Source organism: Hippocampus zosterae, chromosome 15 (genome assembly GCF_025434085.1).
Source record: "Hippocampus zosterae strain Florida chromosome 15, ASM2543408v3, whole genome shotgun sequence".
NCBI classification, from domain to species: domain Eukaryota; kingdom Metazoa; phylum Chordata; class Actinopteri; order Syngnathiformes; family Syngnathidae; genus Hippocampus; species Hippocampus zosterae.
In genome coordinates, this window is record NC_067465.1 from 7069227 (window position 1) to 7084140 (window position 14914).

The following is a 14914-nucleotide window of genomic DNA, read 5'->3' on the forward strand; positions in this document are numbered from 1 at the left end:
CTTTTACAAGTCGCTTGTTGCATTGCGGGGAAGTGGGGCATGCGTGCCGTGGGAACGCCGCTCGGGCCGCCGGCCGTGTGGGAGGGATCAGGCGGCGCAACCCAGGGGGCGGAACTCGGATTGGTTCCCCCAGATTCCCATCCCTCACTCCTGTGAAGACACTGCAGCCTCAAACTCAGGAGTGGGGGGGGTTGGAAGCTCACTCCTTTTCGCAGAATTTACGTGCTGTTGCAATATGTCCTCCTTGAGAAAGGCTCTTTGTCTCGGAGTCTACTTGTCCGCTTGGATGATGACGGCAGCAGGTAAAGAAAGCCGCGCGCCGGAGCGCTTTACTCACCCGCGCGTTGTTTTCGCAACCCACCTCGGTCTCTCACGCGCCTCCGATTCGCATTCCTTTCTGGAATCTGCGCCACACAAATGAGCATTTGTTTTGCGTGAAATGACGTGCCGAAAGCCGAGGCTTGCTCGTGCGTCAAAGTTACCGAGATAAACTCTAACTTCACTCGCTTGGAAGTGCGTACTTTGGTGACTCGAGAGTCAACGGTATCTCTTTGGCGTGTGCCACTTTGAAGAAGTGCCGCCTGATGAACGCGCGCCGGGTCAACCCGGGTCACCCGAGCATCTGATGCGCGACAACATTGAAACTGACGGACCTCATATATATATATATATATATATATATATATATATATATATATATATATATATATATACCTGTATATTAAAAAAATGTGTATATATATATTATATATATATATATATATATATACACACATACGTATATATATATATATATATATATACATATACACATACATACATATATACACACATACCTGTATACACACACACATACCTGTATATATGTATATACACAGACACACACACACACACGCTCGGTACAAAGGATAATTGGGGTCGTGAAACCTAACGGCAACTGCTGGACCTTCTCTCGCGTTTGTGATGACAACGGTTTGTCCCTTGGAATTGACAGAATCTAGTCGGGATTCTTTTCTGTGCAACTTTGGCCAAAAAACAGCTCGCGACGTTTGACTCTGGCCCGCCGAACGGTGCGAAAGGCTCGTCCGCGCGATTCGTGGCTCGGCGAGATGTTTACTTCCCTTTGGTTCACATCTGCTCCATTCCAAAAGCGTGACTTCATTTACGGGCCGCTGACGGGAAAGAGTGAGTGGGACGACGAGGCGGGCGTTCCAAGAGAAGTGCGGTGATTTCGCGATGAGGCTCCACCGATGACGACATTGTTGTGTCCGAATATTGTGAAACGCTTGCAAAACGTGGCTGACGAATGAATGTCATTGAAAGACACGGGGAGGGAGGGGGGTGGGGGTCCGTAAGGGGAGCCGCATGATAAACGGCAACATTGCCGTGACAATGCCACCCACGCTGGAGTCTTTTCAGATGACTCTCCCTACTTCTTTTCGGACTTGTCGGAACTGGGAGATGAGCGAGTGGAACTTCCTTTTGCTCTTTTTATGTCCCCTTGACCGCAGAACTCGGCGCGGGCCGTATTGCCGTTTTACTTTCCCAAGTCCAGTTTACGGGCGCAGATCGAGGAATTCCCTTCCGCTCCTCCGAAATGGACACGGATCACTTTCACCTTGTGACCCTGAACAGGATGAGCTCCAAAATGGTTGGGTGCAGAATACTTAAAAAAAAAATGCACCCAAAGACGGCCAGGGGATCAGCTTCGAAACGGCTGGCGACGTCGACAAGAGTGATCGAGCGAATGAATCACGAATGATGATTCTCCGTCGGAATCTCTTCCACACATATTGCGCAATGTCACCGTGCAAATGACTCACCGAGCAAGTAACTCGCCACATCTTTTGATTTGGACGCTGTAATTTGGCCCCGAATCAAGTCACGGCATGCGGTCATTCCCGTTGCGCTGACGTAGAAGCCGGTCAGCACGTGCGTGAATACTTTTTGCGGATTATTGATTTTTTTCGGGAGTGATGCAAACCAAGCGAAAACGAGCATCATCGTGTTTGTCGTCCATTCGCAATACCCGCGCCCAGCAAGGGCTTAGAGAAGCACGAACGGGGAAAAGGACAAGTGAAGATAATTGAAACAGGAATAAAAAAAAAAATTTCAAAACAGCGACGAGAAAAAAAAGAAATCAGCCAAACCTGAGCAGAATTGGGCAGCTCTCTTCAAAGCGATCCAGTTCACCATCCATTTCCCGGGTGGAGCATTTCAGCGCGCGTCTTGACGTCACTGACCGAGCGGAGCAAAAGGGCCGCCGTGTCTCTCCCTCGTCGATGGGGTTAAGCGTAGACCCGGGGTCGGCGACCTTTTCGAAGCGGAGAAACAGATGAGTGCATCGAGCTTCCACTGTCATTCGCCCTTTTCAAAGAACTTTTGATCATCATCATTGTCGTAGCCTTCAAATGTTGTTTGATTCACATCACTCGTTTTCTCACCGAGAAGCTTTTTCGAGCCTCATCGCGACGGTATAAAAATGACAACAAAGGCACCCGCGCACGATCACGTTGTCCGTATCACGTGGTTTCCGCGACTGTTTTTGTGAGATCTCTTTCTTGAATGGGAACGCGCCAACAACCTTTGGCCAACACGAGCATCTTGTCACGTCACAGATGGCGACGCGCCCAAGGCGGAGAACGTGCGATGGCTCTCTCTGGATTTCAAAACGCTCCTCCTGTGGTCCGCGACGCCATCCAACTACACCTTCACCGTCGGGTACTCTTGGTGAGTCGGCACGTTTGCTTTTCGGGCGACCGTACGTTCCCGCCAAGTGGCTGGTAACTAGCGGATACGTAAAGGGAAGAATTGACCATGCCATACAACACTCGACAGATTTTTTAAACTGCTTTTTAGAACGCTCCGACGTGCCAACTATTGACCGCATACCTTTTCCATGTCAGTGCGGTGTGTAACAGCCACTTGCAAGAAGATGAAAGAAAACAGACGATGCGTCGGAGAGTAACGTGCGCGTATGTGATGTGAATCTCAGGGACGACAGCGACTGGATGCGAAGTCCCAACTGCATCCAAATAGCCGAGACCGAGTGTGATCTGTCCAAAGAACTTGAACCCCTGCGCAGGTACGTCCCTCCCGAAACACAACTCTCCGTGACAATCGCAGGAAACGTTCAAGATTACGCGAGCTTGATTTCAATGCGTTTGGCAAAATGGCCGCCCAACGAGATGGATTAAAGCGGCTGCATTTTGCTGCTCACTTCGGATTGCTCAAAGGCAATCATTCATGATGATTGGATCATGATAGACCAGTGGGCGTGCTTAGAACATATCGTCGTGGGCTTGGGTTCCTCTTTAAGGTTCTAGGACTCACTTATTCCATCATGACGCAAAACATATAACAATGTGGTGAGCGTGTCTACTTGTTTGGTGACTCCGCTGGGCCCGACTCTGCTGATGGCAAAATTTGCGCAATCCGCCAATTAAAGCTGCTGTAATTTGAAGCATATGAAGCTAGCTTCTCAAAATGGCACAGATTTGGTACAGGCCGGAGGACGTCTTCAAGCTTATTTTGGCCGAAGGCAACACACGTTTTATTCTTTGCTTTTTTTTTTTCCTCCTACCGCGTGAACCGCATTGAGCTCACATTTGCCCGACAAAGTGTTTAAGCCCCTGTGGTGTGGTGGGTTGTCGTGGAGCGCTGTTGCCGGGGCAACAAGAAAACAACGAGTCTTCGGAGGGGTTTGACATGCATGAGACGCGCCAACCTTTGCACATGCATGAAGCCTGACCAAAGAATCCTCAATGTATTCGTTTGGAGTGCAATTCTGAAAGTCTGGCTCACGAATCAGCCCCCCCCCTACAATTTCGAAAATACATTCGAACGTATACTGACGCGAGCCTAACGTGTGCCCAGTGTGGGACAAATAAAGGTTATCTTATTTTATTGAAAGACTCTGACCGCCCCCCTCCCTACCCCCCCCCCCCCCCCCCAACCCTGGCCTCACAAACAGAAACAAGAATAGTACCGGGTGGGAACGGCTGCTTGTGAAACTTTTTAAAAACTTAAATAGATGGACGGATGAATGAACGAATCGCTTGCTGGCGGAGCTGGGCGAGTCCAGTCAGATTTCTGACAGGGCTATAGCGCCCTCTGGCGTCGGCGTAGCGCGATGTACTTTGGGCACTTGATAAAAGAGCCGAGGGGGGAATGCGCGGAAGTCGCTAACACCCCCCCCCCCCACCACCACCACCACCAACACTGTCAGAAGTGAGCCACCGAAAGGTCGATCGTGATATTTTCGCAGTCGTGATTCGGCAAGGACAATGGATGACGGATGACGCAGCAGTGAAAGGAAAATAAAAGGATGCGAAATCCCCCCCCCCCACCCCCCCCCCCTCAAATGACTGGCAATTGTGCTTGGGGTCTGACGAGCTCATTCCGGCACATTTTTTGATCACATAAATAGATGATGTCGCAAAAAAGAAATACTGACTAACCATTATCATGGGGTGAAAAATTCCATTGAGTCCAATTAAATGGGGGGAAATGAAACAAAATACAGAACACAAAAACTGCAGCATACAGTACAGGTATATGAGCGAAACACGATATCACAAGACGAGATACAAAATGAGAATTATTTGCTCCAAAATGAGCCTAGTTAACAGACCTGTTGGCTTTTCTTTCCAACCACTCACTGTCTCTAACTTGATCTCTTCTCGATCGGCGCACAGGACGACGTTGCTCAGCTGATGTCGCGCAGGGCAACTTTTGAACGCAACCACCGGACGCCTCGAAGTCTTCGACGCCAAGAGTTAGCGCGACGGAACTCGCCTCCTCTCAAATTAGCGGTCCGGTTAGAGCGAAAGCTTTTTAGCACGATAATAGGTCAAGCGTTCCAGGAAACCTTAGTTTAGCGTTTATTCGACTGTCCGTCGAGCCACAAGCAATTTACTCTGAGCAGCTAATTGGATGTATTCCACCCGCTCTTCCGCGGTCAGGATCGTTTGGGTGCCACGATCCACAAGACGTAAATGTAAATGCATGAAATAGAAAATCGTTCGCGATTCCGGTAAAACTCAAGCCGATAGAGTCACTTACATGTTGCAGTTTTCGATCCTTTGAGAGTAAATAGCGGCGCGGACAGAGCGATTCTGTCGTGTCCAGCGGGACTTGCTTGAGTTGGGACTTCCGTGTAGCTTCCGGGTTCCGGAACTGCCGTTGTTATGAATGTAACATCGTCGTCGAAATTTTAACATGTAGTTTTTTTTTATTCCGGGTAAGGGAATTTCCGTTTAACACAAGTCCGGATGTGGCAATACTTACAGTCCATCAAACGGCGAAATGAGATAAAATCTGAGCTGAATTGGCCTGCCTGCATTGTAGTGTCTGTCAATCAAACCAAAAGAACGAAAAAAAAACAGAGTCACCCAAAGATCATAGTGGAAATCACAGTGCAAAATGTGCGCATGTACGAGGAATTCATGCCTCTGTGCTACTTTGACAGGACATTTATTGCTGACATCCAAACAGAACCTGACGAGACGACCCACTATGACGTGGAAGACTTACCTCACACTTACTCGCCGCCCTTCAACCCTTATGGACAGAGTAAGTCTGTTTGTCTGATCTTCAAATTTGCGTATCCTCTGCCCGTCTCGGCACGATGGTGTGCAGAGCTTTCGGCCTCAAACTCTGGAACATCCGTAATACTGATTTTCTTTCCGCATTCAAATCTTATCTCAAAATCGCATCCTCAATATAAATTCATTTCTTCTTGTATTATTTAACATTTTTAGGTGAGATCAGTGCTGCAAATTTCACAGTGGAAGTGGTGGAAGACGGCAAAGTGAGCTTGACCATCCAAGATCCCCTCACCAGTTTCCATAAATATGGAAAGCAACTCAGCATCAGAGACATTTTCAAGAGTGACCTCCAGTACAAGATCAGCTATTACAAGTCCGGAAATACTGGAAAGGTAAATCGCGTCAAACGCCCACGACCTCGAAGGCAAAAGCCACGAAAGGCAACGGCGTCTCGGCTGACTTTGGTCACCCCCTAACCTTTACGAGCACAATCTTGGTGAAGTCAAATGAAATCTCTTTAGAATTTAAACTAACTGACCCCCCCTCCCAAAAAAAAAAAAATCTACCGGTAAGTTGGGACTGCGGTCGACTCGGCGAGAACGCCAGCCGGCCTCACGGTGGTGGGTTGAATTGAAATAAGCTGTTGTTGGGATCAAAGTAGTTTTCATGTGACTCTGTAGGCGCTTTGTTAGCGAGAGTGCCTGAATGAAATGATGCTGATGACTTTTTTTTTTCCTCCAATCCACGTATTCCAATCTTGGGCTCCAGAGAGACATCATATTTGCGTCCAATAGAGGAGAAGTATCTGGGTTGGATGGAGGTCAGAGTTACTGCTTCATGGTGGCCGCTTTCATCCCGTCGAGAGCCAAAGCGTACCAGCAAGGAGCCTGGAGCATCCAGCAGTGCACTCCCGGGCACAAGAACGTCTTTCAAGGTACGCCGCCGCGTGGGTTCGGCCTTCGCTACGGCTCTCCGTCATCTTACGGCGAGCTTCTTTTTCGCCTCTAGATCTGAGTTTCGGAGCCTTGGTCGGCGGCCTTTTCATCCTGGCCATCGTCCTCGTCGTCATCGTCGCCGTGACGGTTGTATGCTGCAGACGCAGAGCGAGAAGCTCCCGCATGTATCAGTCATCGTCGGCGGTGTGATTGCTTCGTCGCTGGCGAATGCGCGCCAGATTTCACCACCGTGTAAATTTGTTTGATATTTTCATCAATGCCCATTTTAGTGGATTGAGCAACAAAGCTCAATTTTTTTTTTTTGTACAGAAAAGAGAATTCCCAAAAGAGACTGAAACGGATCGTATGCGGAGGGAATTTGGGGGGGGTGTATTAAACACCGTGTAGTCCATATTTTGGGGTGTAATTTCTCAAAACCTGGACGCGGAGACAGACCTGGATGAGCTTTGGGATGACATTGAAAGTTGACTACAGCCTCGAGCAGCATCGGAATATTTTTTTTTGGGGGGGGGCGTTACATCATGTACACTGGACATGGAGTTTGGTCCAAAACTGAAAACAAAATGACAGGTCAGTCAAAGATGATGATGATTCTTTTTTTTAGTCATTCGTCAACTAACTCACCGACTCACTAAGATAATTGACGTAAGGGATAAAATGCAGCCTCGTGTACTGTACATACATTTGATTTGGAAAGAAGTCGACTTCTACCTGCTCTAACATTAATCTTAATCTTATTGAACTTGTTTTTTTTTTCTCCACCAGTGGCCCAATTGGCCTTGCGTGGGCCGTAAAAGCTCAAACATGCGGCGGCGGCAGATGCTGGATGAAAAGAGATCATATGTTTCACTTCACTATTGGCCGAAAACAGTTCCTCCCAAACTCTCTGGAGCGAGTGAGCGAGCCCCCAAAACGACCGTCAGGTACTCCAAAATCGAGCCGGAGCGTACGTCGTCAGATCGCTCAGCAAGCAGGCCCCTCCTTGTTCTTAGTTTACCGTCAATCTGCGCTCAGAACCGCTTCGGTCCAGCTCTTCGGTTCCCTTTTCCAAGTCATTCATCCGATCTCAGTCCTCGTCGATTTATTGATCGGGTGGGATGATCGATTGATCATTTCAGGTCGATTCCCTGAGTCGGCGACTCCGCTTTCTCCTTTGCCTAAAACAAAGAAAAAAAAACAGAGACAAGGCGCGTATTGGTCCACGTCGCGATACGTGACGAACGCTACTCCTTCCCACGCGGCGCTTGATCAATCGCGGGGGCGTCCACATTTTTTTCCTACACGGAAGGATGCAAGGGCCACTTTTTGAAAGACGCTAACTTTGTTCCATCTTGCTCGCGTCGTTCATCGGCTTTCTGTTCGGGGCGTTATAGCGGAGGATTTGTTGGGGAGGCGGCCATTTTGCTTTGAGGATCCGTCATGTGACGTCTTCATCCATCAAAGTGCCGCTTATATTGAATGACCTCAATTCACTTCCATTTCTGAGGGGTCGTGATGTCCTCCCTTCTCATTGGGGGGGGGGGGGGGGGGTTATTTGGCAGACCATTGAGAAGTGGGCCGCAATTGGGCAGCGCTAGAATGTGGGAACTTACCCTGAGCGAAGGCCGGGGAGGTCTGACGGGCGCTCCGACGCGAGCGTGTCTGCGGCGGAGAGGTCGGAGGTCCTCGGCTACATCGGGACAGCCAACGTAGCCCCCGGCCCCAAACGCCAAAGCCAGATCACCCCGCGGCACGCTGCCATGGCAAGGATCATCCGCGGGTCGCCCTCCGAGCGGCTCTTCCGATGCCGCGTCGCCGTCCGAGCTACTATCGCTGGCGCTGCTCTTCGACTCTGGTTTGAGGATGCGGCGATCGTCGTCGCTTTCCGCGCCAGGGCCGTCTACGGTCGGGTCCGGCACTTCCTGGTTGTCGTGGTCGTCCGAGTCGAGCGGCTCGTCATCTCCCCTCCCATCGCGGGTGGGCGTGGCCCGGTTCCCGCGGCCACCGAAAAGGAGCACCCGCCCATTTTCGCCGGCCTCTTCGTCACCGCGGCCGTCGGAATCCAACACTTCCCGATTCTCCGTGCGGGTGAGATCGAGCGGCCGCGGGTCGCGGCGGCGGCAGAAGTCGAGGACTTGTTGATTATCGGCGTCGCGGCGGTCGACTTCTCGGTCACTCAGAAAGTCAACCACTTCTTGGTTTTCGGGACTACTACAAAGATTCAAGAAGTCCCGATTCTCCGCGCCGACCGACTTCACATTTTCGCCGGTGACCAGAGATGACGATTGCGGCCCCTCTCGGTTTGCGCTTTGAAAGGCACGCGACGGTTCTTTGCGGTCGTCGCCACGCAAATCGAGCACTTCTTGGTTTTCGCAGGGAAGAAGCCAAAGTGCTTCTCGATCGCTCGACTTCAAGGCCTCTCCTTTGTCTTTCTCGTCCGAGCCGCCAGGGGGCGCCGCGTCTTCCGTGCTATCGTGGCCGCAGGGTTCGGGCACCTCCTGATTCTCTTCTTCAAGGCTGAGCTTAAAGCCGTAGGGATCCGAGCCCGGCGCCGCCCGGGAAGAGGCCATTTCATACGCGTAGAAGCTCAGGGGCTCCGCTCGACCGGAGCAGCGCTCCGGGTCGAAAGACAGATCTTGGTCGCCGGATAGCGGGCTCAGCTCGGTTTCATCGGGGTCGAAGAGGCTTCGACTGGAGTGTTCCGGACTGAGCTTGAAGCCGTACGGGTCGAAGGAAGACCGGCTTGTTGGTTCATAGTCCAAGTTCAGGTCGGTGTCCGGTGACTCGGGTCCGGAATCTGGGAATCTGGGGGAGTCAGCGGGGCTTCCCGGTTGTTCCTCTTGGATGTCACTGCTCCAATGCGCCGCTCCTTCGGGATCGGCGTCAAGAGGCCGAGCGCGGTCGTTCCCGCCCGGCCCCAACAAGGCTTCGGCAACAAGCTCGGGGGCGCCGTTCCCTGAAAGGAAAGAAAGAGTTCAGGTCAGGGCCGGCAGTGGGAAAAAGCGCCTTGGAGGATTCAAGGAACTTTACTGTCAGGCGACAGCACAACGCATGGTACCCCGAATGCCCCCCCCACCCCCTCCATGAAGCATCTCCAGTTGGTCCCAAATTTGTTTCCCAACCGGAGCTACTCTGGCGTCCTTTCACTGGCTCATTTTCATGGAATGACCTGCCGCTGAACCTTCGGCAAGCCCCCTGGCAGCCCATTTTGATCATCTTAAAACTTTATTTTTTGGCTTTTCACTCAGCGGCTTTTGAACCGACACAATTTTGCAAAACATCGGCGGCTCCGCAACGTACCTCCCTCCACTTGAGCAGCGGCCTCAAATTCTCCAGCTGGAGACGCGCGATCGCGCTCTTGGATGTGAGAGGGCGGGGAGACGGCGCCGAGGTCCAGCTCGTAGCCGTTGGGATCCGATTCCACGGAGCAGTGACCCCGCGAACGCCAGCTCGGGTCGGGCCCCGGGCCCAGCTCCTCAGATGAACTCCGGATGGGCTGAAAAAATCCCGAGCGATCGTCCGCCTCGGGCGCGGCTTCCAGATCCTCGGGACTATCGCCGATCTCGAAGTCGCTCTCTTCGTCGGGAAACTCCGATTCGAAACACTGCGTCCCCGCCGAAGATTTGTTTTCAGCACCGGGCGGACCGGTGCCGACCTCGTCGCAGACTTCATCGCCGGTGACGTTCGGCTCGGGAAACAAAACGTCGGCCGCAAAGGGGTCGCTGCCTTTGAAAGGGTCTGACGCGAATCCATCTGAAAAACGGACACCGTTAGCATCCGAATCGGCGCAATCTCGCGCGGCGGGGCAGACGGCGTTGTGGCACCGTGCGCCTTGGCGCTTACCCGATGCGTCCGTTGTGAGGAAAAGGTCTTCGTGGAATAGCTCATCTGCGAAAGCCAAAAGCGATGAGGAAAACATGAAAATGCAGACATCGCGGATGACGGCGGCGACAATGAACAAACGCGGAAGTCATTCTGCGCTCGGGGAGTCGAGAAACGGGGAAGGACGGGGACGCGCCCATGCAAAGGTGGCGCCGGCCGGCTCTTCCTCGGACAACGCGCGAAAGCGACGGGATGACAAACATACGGCCTGCGTCACAATGCGCAAAGGGGTCGGCTTGATAGAAGTCCAGCTTGGTGAGAACGGACGCTTCCTCGACTCCCCCTTCTTCCTCAACGTCTTCCGGATCGTCTTCCAGGTTGGATCTGTCCATCTAGGAGGGGTGGGGGGGGGGGGTAAAGTGACAACTTGCCTCCCTGTTTGGACATCTGACGATTGGTCTTGGCGGTAAATATAACGGCAGATGAGCTTTTTTTCTTTGAAGGGGGGTAATGTCGAGCGTTGAGTGTTTACTGGGCTAACCTTGGGTGAGCTGCTGCTACTGTCGTCGACCTCTTCTCTGGTATCCGCTAAATTATTGCAGAAAGGCGCGCCGTTGGCTACCTGCTCACACAAACACATACACACATACCTGGAGGTGATTGACAAGACAGTTTTTTTTTGGCGGGGGGTAGGGGGGGTGTCAAATGTCTACATTTTGAATATCATCCGTCAATGCAAATACCAGATGAGGACTTTTGAAATGGTGGATTTTATGGATTAAGATCGTGGGGTTGGGGGTAGGAGGGGGGGGGGGCTACCGGCCCTGCGTGAAAAAGTACTTGCTGCCCATTTTGAAGCAAATGTGGCAATGCTTCGAGATGGGCATCGGTTTAATCCAGAAATCACTTCAACAGGGCCTGCTGAGCAAGTGAAGTAAGTCAAAGGGTCTAACCCCCCCCCCAAAAAAAAAAAAAATAAATAACTCTCAGCCCGCATGCATGTTTCCATCCTCATTTGCACCCCAAAGCTCGGATGCTAATCAAGTACACCGAACAGGTAGAAGGCACCTTCCATCGGAAACAAATGAATGCCCCCCCAGCCCCCCGCCACCTCTTAACGGCGCCCCACTCTTCGATCGCTCCATAAACTGCCCGGCGGCGCGGGTCGGCGGCTCTCTTGCGGCCGAGCGCATTTTTTACCATGATGAGGTCGGCGTACGCGGGCAGCGATTGGCTCCTCCCCCACGGTCTCATCGGAAGCGGTTCATCCTCGGCGGTGTCGGCGGGAGATGTCGAGTCATCGAGCTGGCTCTCGGGAGTGACGGCGCCACCTGACACAGAACAAAGCGTGTGCTCTTCCTGCATGGGCGACACCGGTGACTGCTTTGGGTGGCGAGCGACGTGAGTCAGCAAAAGAAAACAATCACAGCTTCGCAAACGACAGGTCGGTGGATACAGAACGATTGAAAAACAGAACGACCAACAACAACAATACGATACACACCGACGGTCAGTATGGATGAATAAAAATTTACGACGGACGAAATCGCTCGATCATGATACTTTGGGCCAATCCTCTTTCTTTGTCATCCAGAGGTCGGCAACCTCTTGAACAAAGCCTTTCGGCCGTACCTGCAAGATTTCTTCATAGGACTGTCGAATGGAATCCTGGAGAGGACAGTTCCTCTCTCCCGCCTCCTCCATCTTTCTTTTGGCCTGTTTCACCTCCTCTTTGAGCTTCCTCAGCCTCCATCTGGCTCTGGCGAGCTCTCGCTCGTACTCCTCAACCTGACTCTCCCTCTGAACCTCTTCGGCCTGCAGAGACAAGATCTGGAAAGGACAACGATTTGCAGTCAGCTATTGGGAAGAAAAAAAAAAATCGAAACACCCCGAGACTGCAACCGGTGAGTTTGGAACAATATCAGTGGAGTTGGAGGAACGAAGAGGAGGCGGCTTACCTGTTGACTCTCTTCATAGCAGAGCTGCCGGATCTCTTTTATCTGCTGAATGAGCTTCTCTTTGTGTTTGGCTAATTTGAGCAGCGTCTCCTCCAGCTCCTTGCGGTCTGACTGCTGCTCCTGCAGCTCCAGATTCTCCACCGTGACCGCATTCTCCAACTCCTAACCACACACACACACGCACGCTGACAACTTTGGAGCATTTGACCGTGGCGTCATATGAAATGGTAAGTAAAAGTCACACCGAATGAAAAGAAAATCCCAACATTCTGATTTCGGACTCGGGAGTGAGTGAGCAGGTTGATTGGCGACGATGACATGTGGGCGACACGTTTGAGCCCGACACTTCCCACGCATGAACGCGTTCTATGTCATGTGAAATCAAATCCAGTTTAAATCACATTTTGGGTGATAAAAGTCAACGGCTGGAAAACTAGGTGGGGGGGGAGACAAACGCAACCTGTTAAAAGCCATGTGTGCAAAAGGCATACACGTCATTACGGGACTCTTCATTTTCATGACAGATATTGAGAAGAAGAAGCAGAAGATGTTCGAGGATGAAGGCTCTTCTGCGCCATCGTTGCTCGTCAGTCATTTCCGAGCTCAAGCAGTGAAAGCGAAACATACAATCGGCACACGTGAACGCCAAAGCGAACGAAAGATTCATACGAGCCGACCGAACTACCGGAGGTGATTTCGAAACGGAAGACACACTTGATAGCCTTCAAAACCGAACAGAGGGCGCCGCTTTGAGACGTTGCCACTCAAGCTCTCGTTTGTCGTCACGGCGGATTCATTCCGCAGCGACGTCGTGCCAAACGGAGCGACGGCCGAACGGAAAATGGCGCCGCGCCGCGACGGCCATTCGTGCCGAGAACGGAACGGCGTACGCGTCGGTAAGCAAATGGATCCCGAAGAAGCATGCGAAGCAGACGCACACACCCACACACCAGCGCGAGGTGCTGCGGTCTTCTTACTCTGATCTCGGATGACTTGCCGAGGACTCGCTCGTCCGTTTCCGCGACGTCAGCTTGCCTGGGAGACGACCAGCAGAGAAGACAAGAATGTTTCAGGAGCGAGGAGATGGAGCTTTCGTTCTTCCAAGCAGCCTTCCCTCCATCCTGCCTTCCTCGCCACGAGCCGTCTACTCTGCGGTGCTGCGCTGCCGGCTCCTCCATTGCTCGCCGCGGCTCCACTGCAGAGGAGGCGGAGCTCCATCCGCGATTGGGGACGGGATGGGCGTGGCTGTCTGCGGTCGCCGAAGCGAGGTTGTGTGTGTGTGTGTTGGGGGGGCACTGCACCAAGGCGATGCAGGGCAAAATGTGAAGGAACACGGCGGAGGGGGCGTATTGATGCCAAGCCATTCTTTCTCTCTCCATCACAAGGCTTCACACGTCAAAGTGCCTCCCCCGCCCCGACCTCCGCTATTCTGGCCTGCCGTGTTCAGCACGAGTGACAAGGCCGGTCCTACCCCCCCCCCCCCATACAGATGCCCTGAGGTCAATATCATCTGCCAGCAGACCAATAAGAAGTCCTCAAGGGTTCAGCGGCCACGCGAAGAGGCAACCGTTTTCTTCATTAAAGGAAAATATGATGACGTATGCCATTTGCTTCCCCTGCTAAAACTTTCTTGCCAACCCCCGTTTTTTCATCACTTATTAGTTTACACGTGCAATTTCGACCTGAAATCTGCATATGCGCCACCCATAATGTGTGAAACATCAAATGACAAGGTTGAAAAGAAGGGCTCCCTGACGGCCGATCAATAAAGCAATCTAAATTCTACTGGAGGAGTGCAAAAGCACATTGCGGGAAAGTAATAAATTGACCCCGGCGGGCTTTTCCCTCAACCACATCATCTGCACAAATCCCCCCAAAACAGGAGTTGAAGTGCACCTCATTGCCCATTCGAGATTTTGGGTCTCGTGACGTTTGCACGCCCTATGATGTCATTTCCATCGCAAGCAGGGAAGGCATGAGAAACAGACGCGCGCGTGTGTGTGTGTGTGTACCGTCCATCCTTTGGCTTTCTGGCTTTCGATGTCCTCAGGCAGTCCAGAACAAAACGCATCATGACTGCAGCGCTCGCCCTCGCATCCTCCGATCGTCGCCTCCGTCAACGATCGTACGGCGGGCTTGCACTCAGGTCAACAAGCGCACTCGCGCTCTTCTTCCCCCGCCTCTCCAAAACGCCTCCCGAGGTGAACGTCGAGTCGAAAGCATCCGGCGCGACGAGGAGAAATTCAAGCGAGAGTCGGAGCAACCAGACTACCGAAGAAAAAGCGTACGCTTCCTTTCGGGAACCTTCACAATAAAAAGACGCATCGACGACTCGGGAGCCGACAGTGACTCATTTTGACAGCATTTTACAAGAACGGCTCTTACTTTGAAAGAACAGCTCATCAGCGCCATTATTTGGGGGGATTAGCACAGGCTACCGTCATTTTAATGGGTACATTTCACTCTGGCACATTTGGACGAGAATAAAATGACATGGATAAGGAACACACCATTTGTAATCTTCAACCTAAGTACGCCGCTATCCTTTACAAGTATAGGTGGTAAGTTTAAAACTAGTTTAAAGCTAGTTTCTTGCTCGGAAAAAAAAACCTTTTAGGTACGATTATTGTCACCATTTTCTTCTATCTTG

General features: G+C 51.8%; 2 protein-coding genes across 7 annotated transcripts in view; one reads left to right on the forward strand and one right to left on the reverse strand.

Moving 5' to 3' along the window:
• Positions 1-14536, reverse strand: part of LOC127616503 (uncharacterized) — a 100462-nt gene extending 85926 nt beyond the window's left edge. The window contains exons 1-11 of one of the 6 annotated variants that reach the window (XM_052088122.1): positions 14277-14536; positions 13215-13299; positions 12265-12426; positions 11939-12136; positions 11507-11665; positions 10848-10928; positions 10572-10698; positions 10328-10372; positions 9785-10237; positions 8098-9440; positions 7097-7662 (exon numbers count right to left, since the gene is read on the reverse strand). In XM_052088122.1, coding sequence (XP_051944082.1) covers positions 7615-7662; positions 8098-9440; positions 9785-10237; positions 10328-10372; positions 10572-10698; positions 10848-10928; positions 11507-11665; positions 11939-12136; positions 12265-12426; positions 13215-13299; positions 14277-14338 — 2763 coding nt within the window. In that variant the 5' untranslated portion in view covers positions 14339-14536 and the 3' untranslated portion in view covers positions 7097-7614. Of the gene's footprint in view, positions 1-7096; positions 7663-8097; positions 9441-9784; positions 10238-10327; positions 10373-10571; positions 10699-10847; positions 10929-11506; positions 11666-11938; positions 12137-12264; positions 12427-13214; positions 13758-14276 lie in introns of those variants that run through there. The other 5 variants (XM_052088123.1, XR_007967126.1, XM_052088124.1 and 2 more) reach the window with 5 other exon arrangements.
• Positions 129-6898, forward strand: LOC127616510 (tissue factor-like). Its single transcript, XM_052088133.1, has 7 exons — positions 129-302; positions 2619-2730; positions 2996-3085; positions 5471-5574; positions 5763-5941; positions 6318-6483; positions 6558-6898. Exons 1-7 carry the CDS (start codon positions 236-238, stop codon positions 6692-6694), a joined length of 855 nt encoding a protein of 284 aa, XP_051944093.1. The 5' UTR covers positions 129-235; the 3' UTR covers positions 6695-6898.
• Positions 14537-14914: the final 378 nt, after the last annotated feature.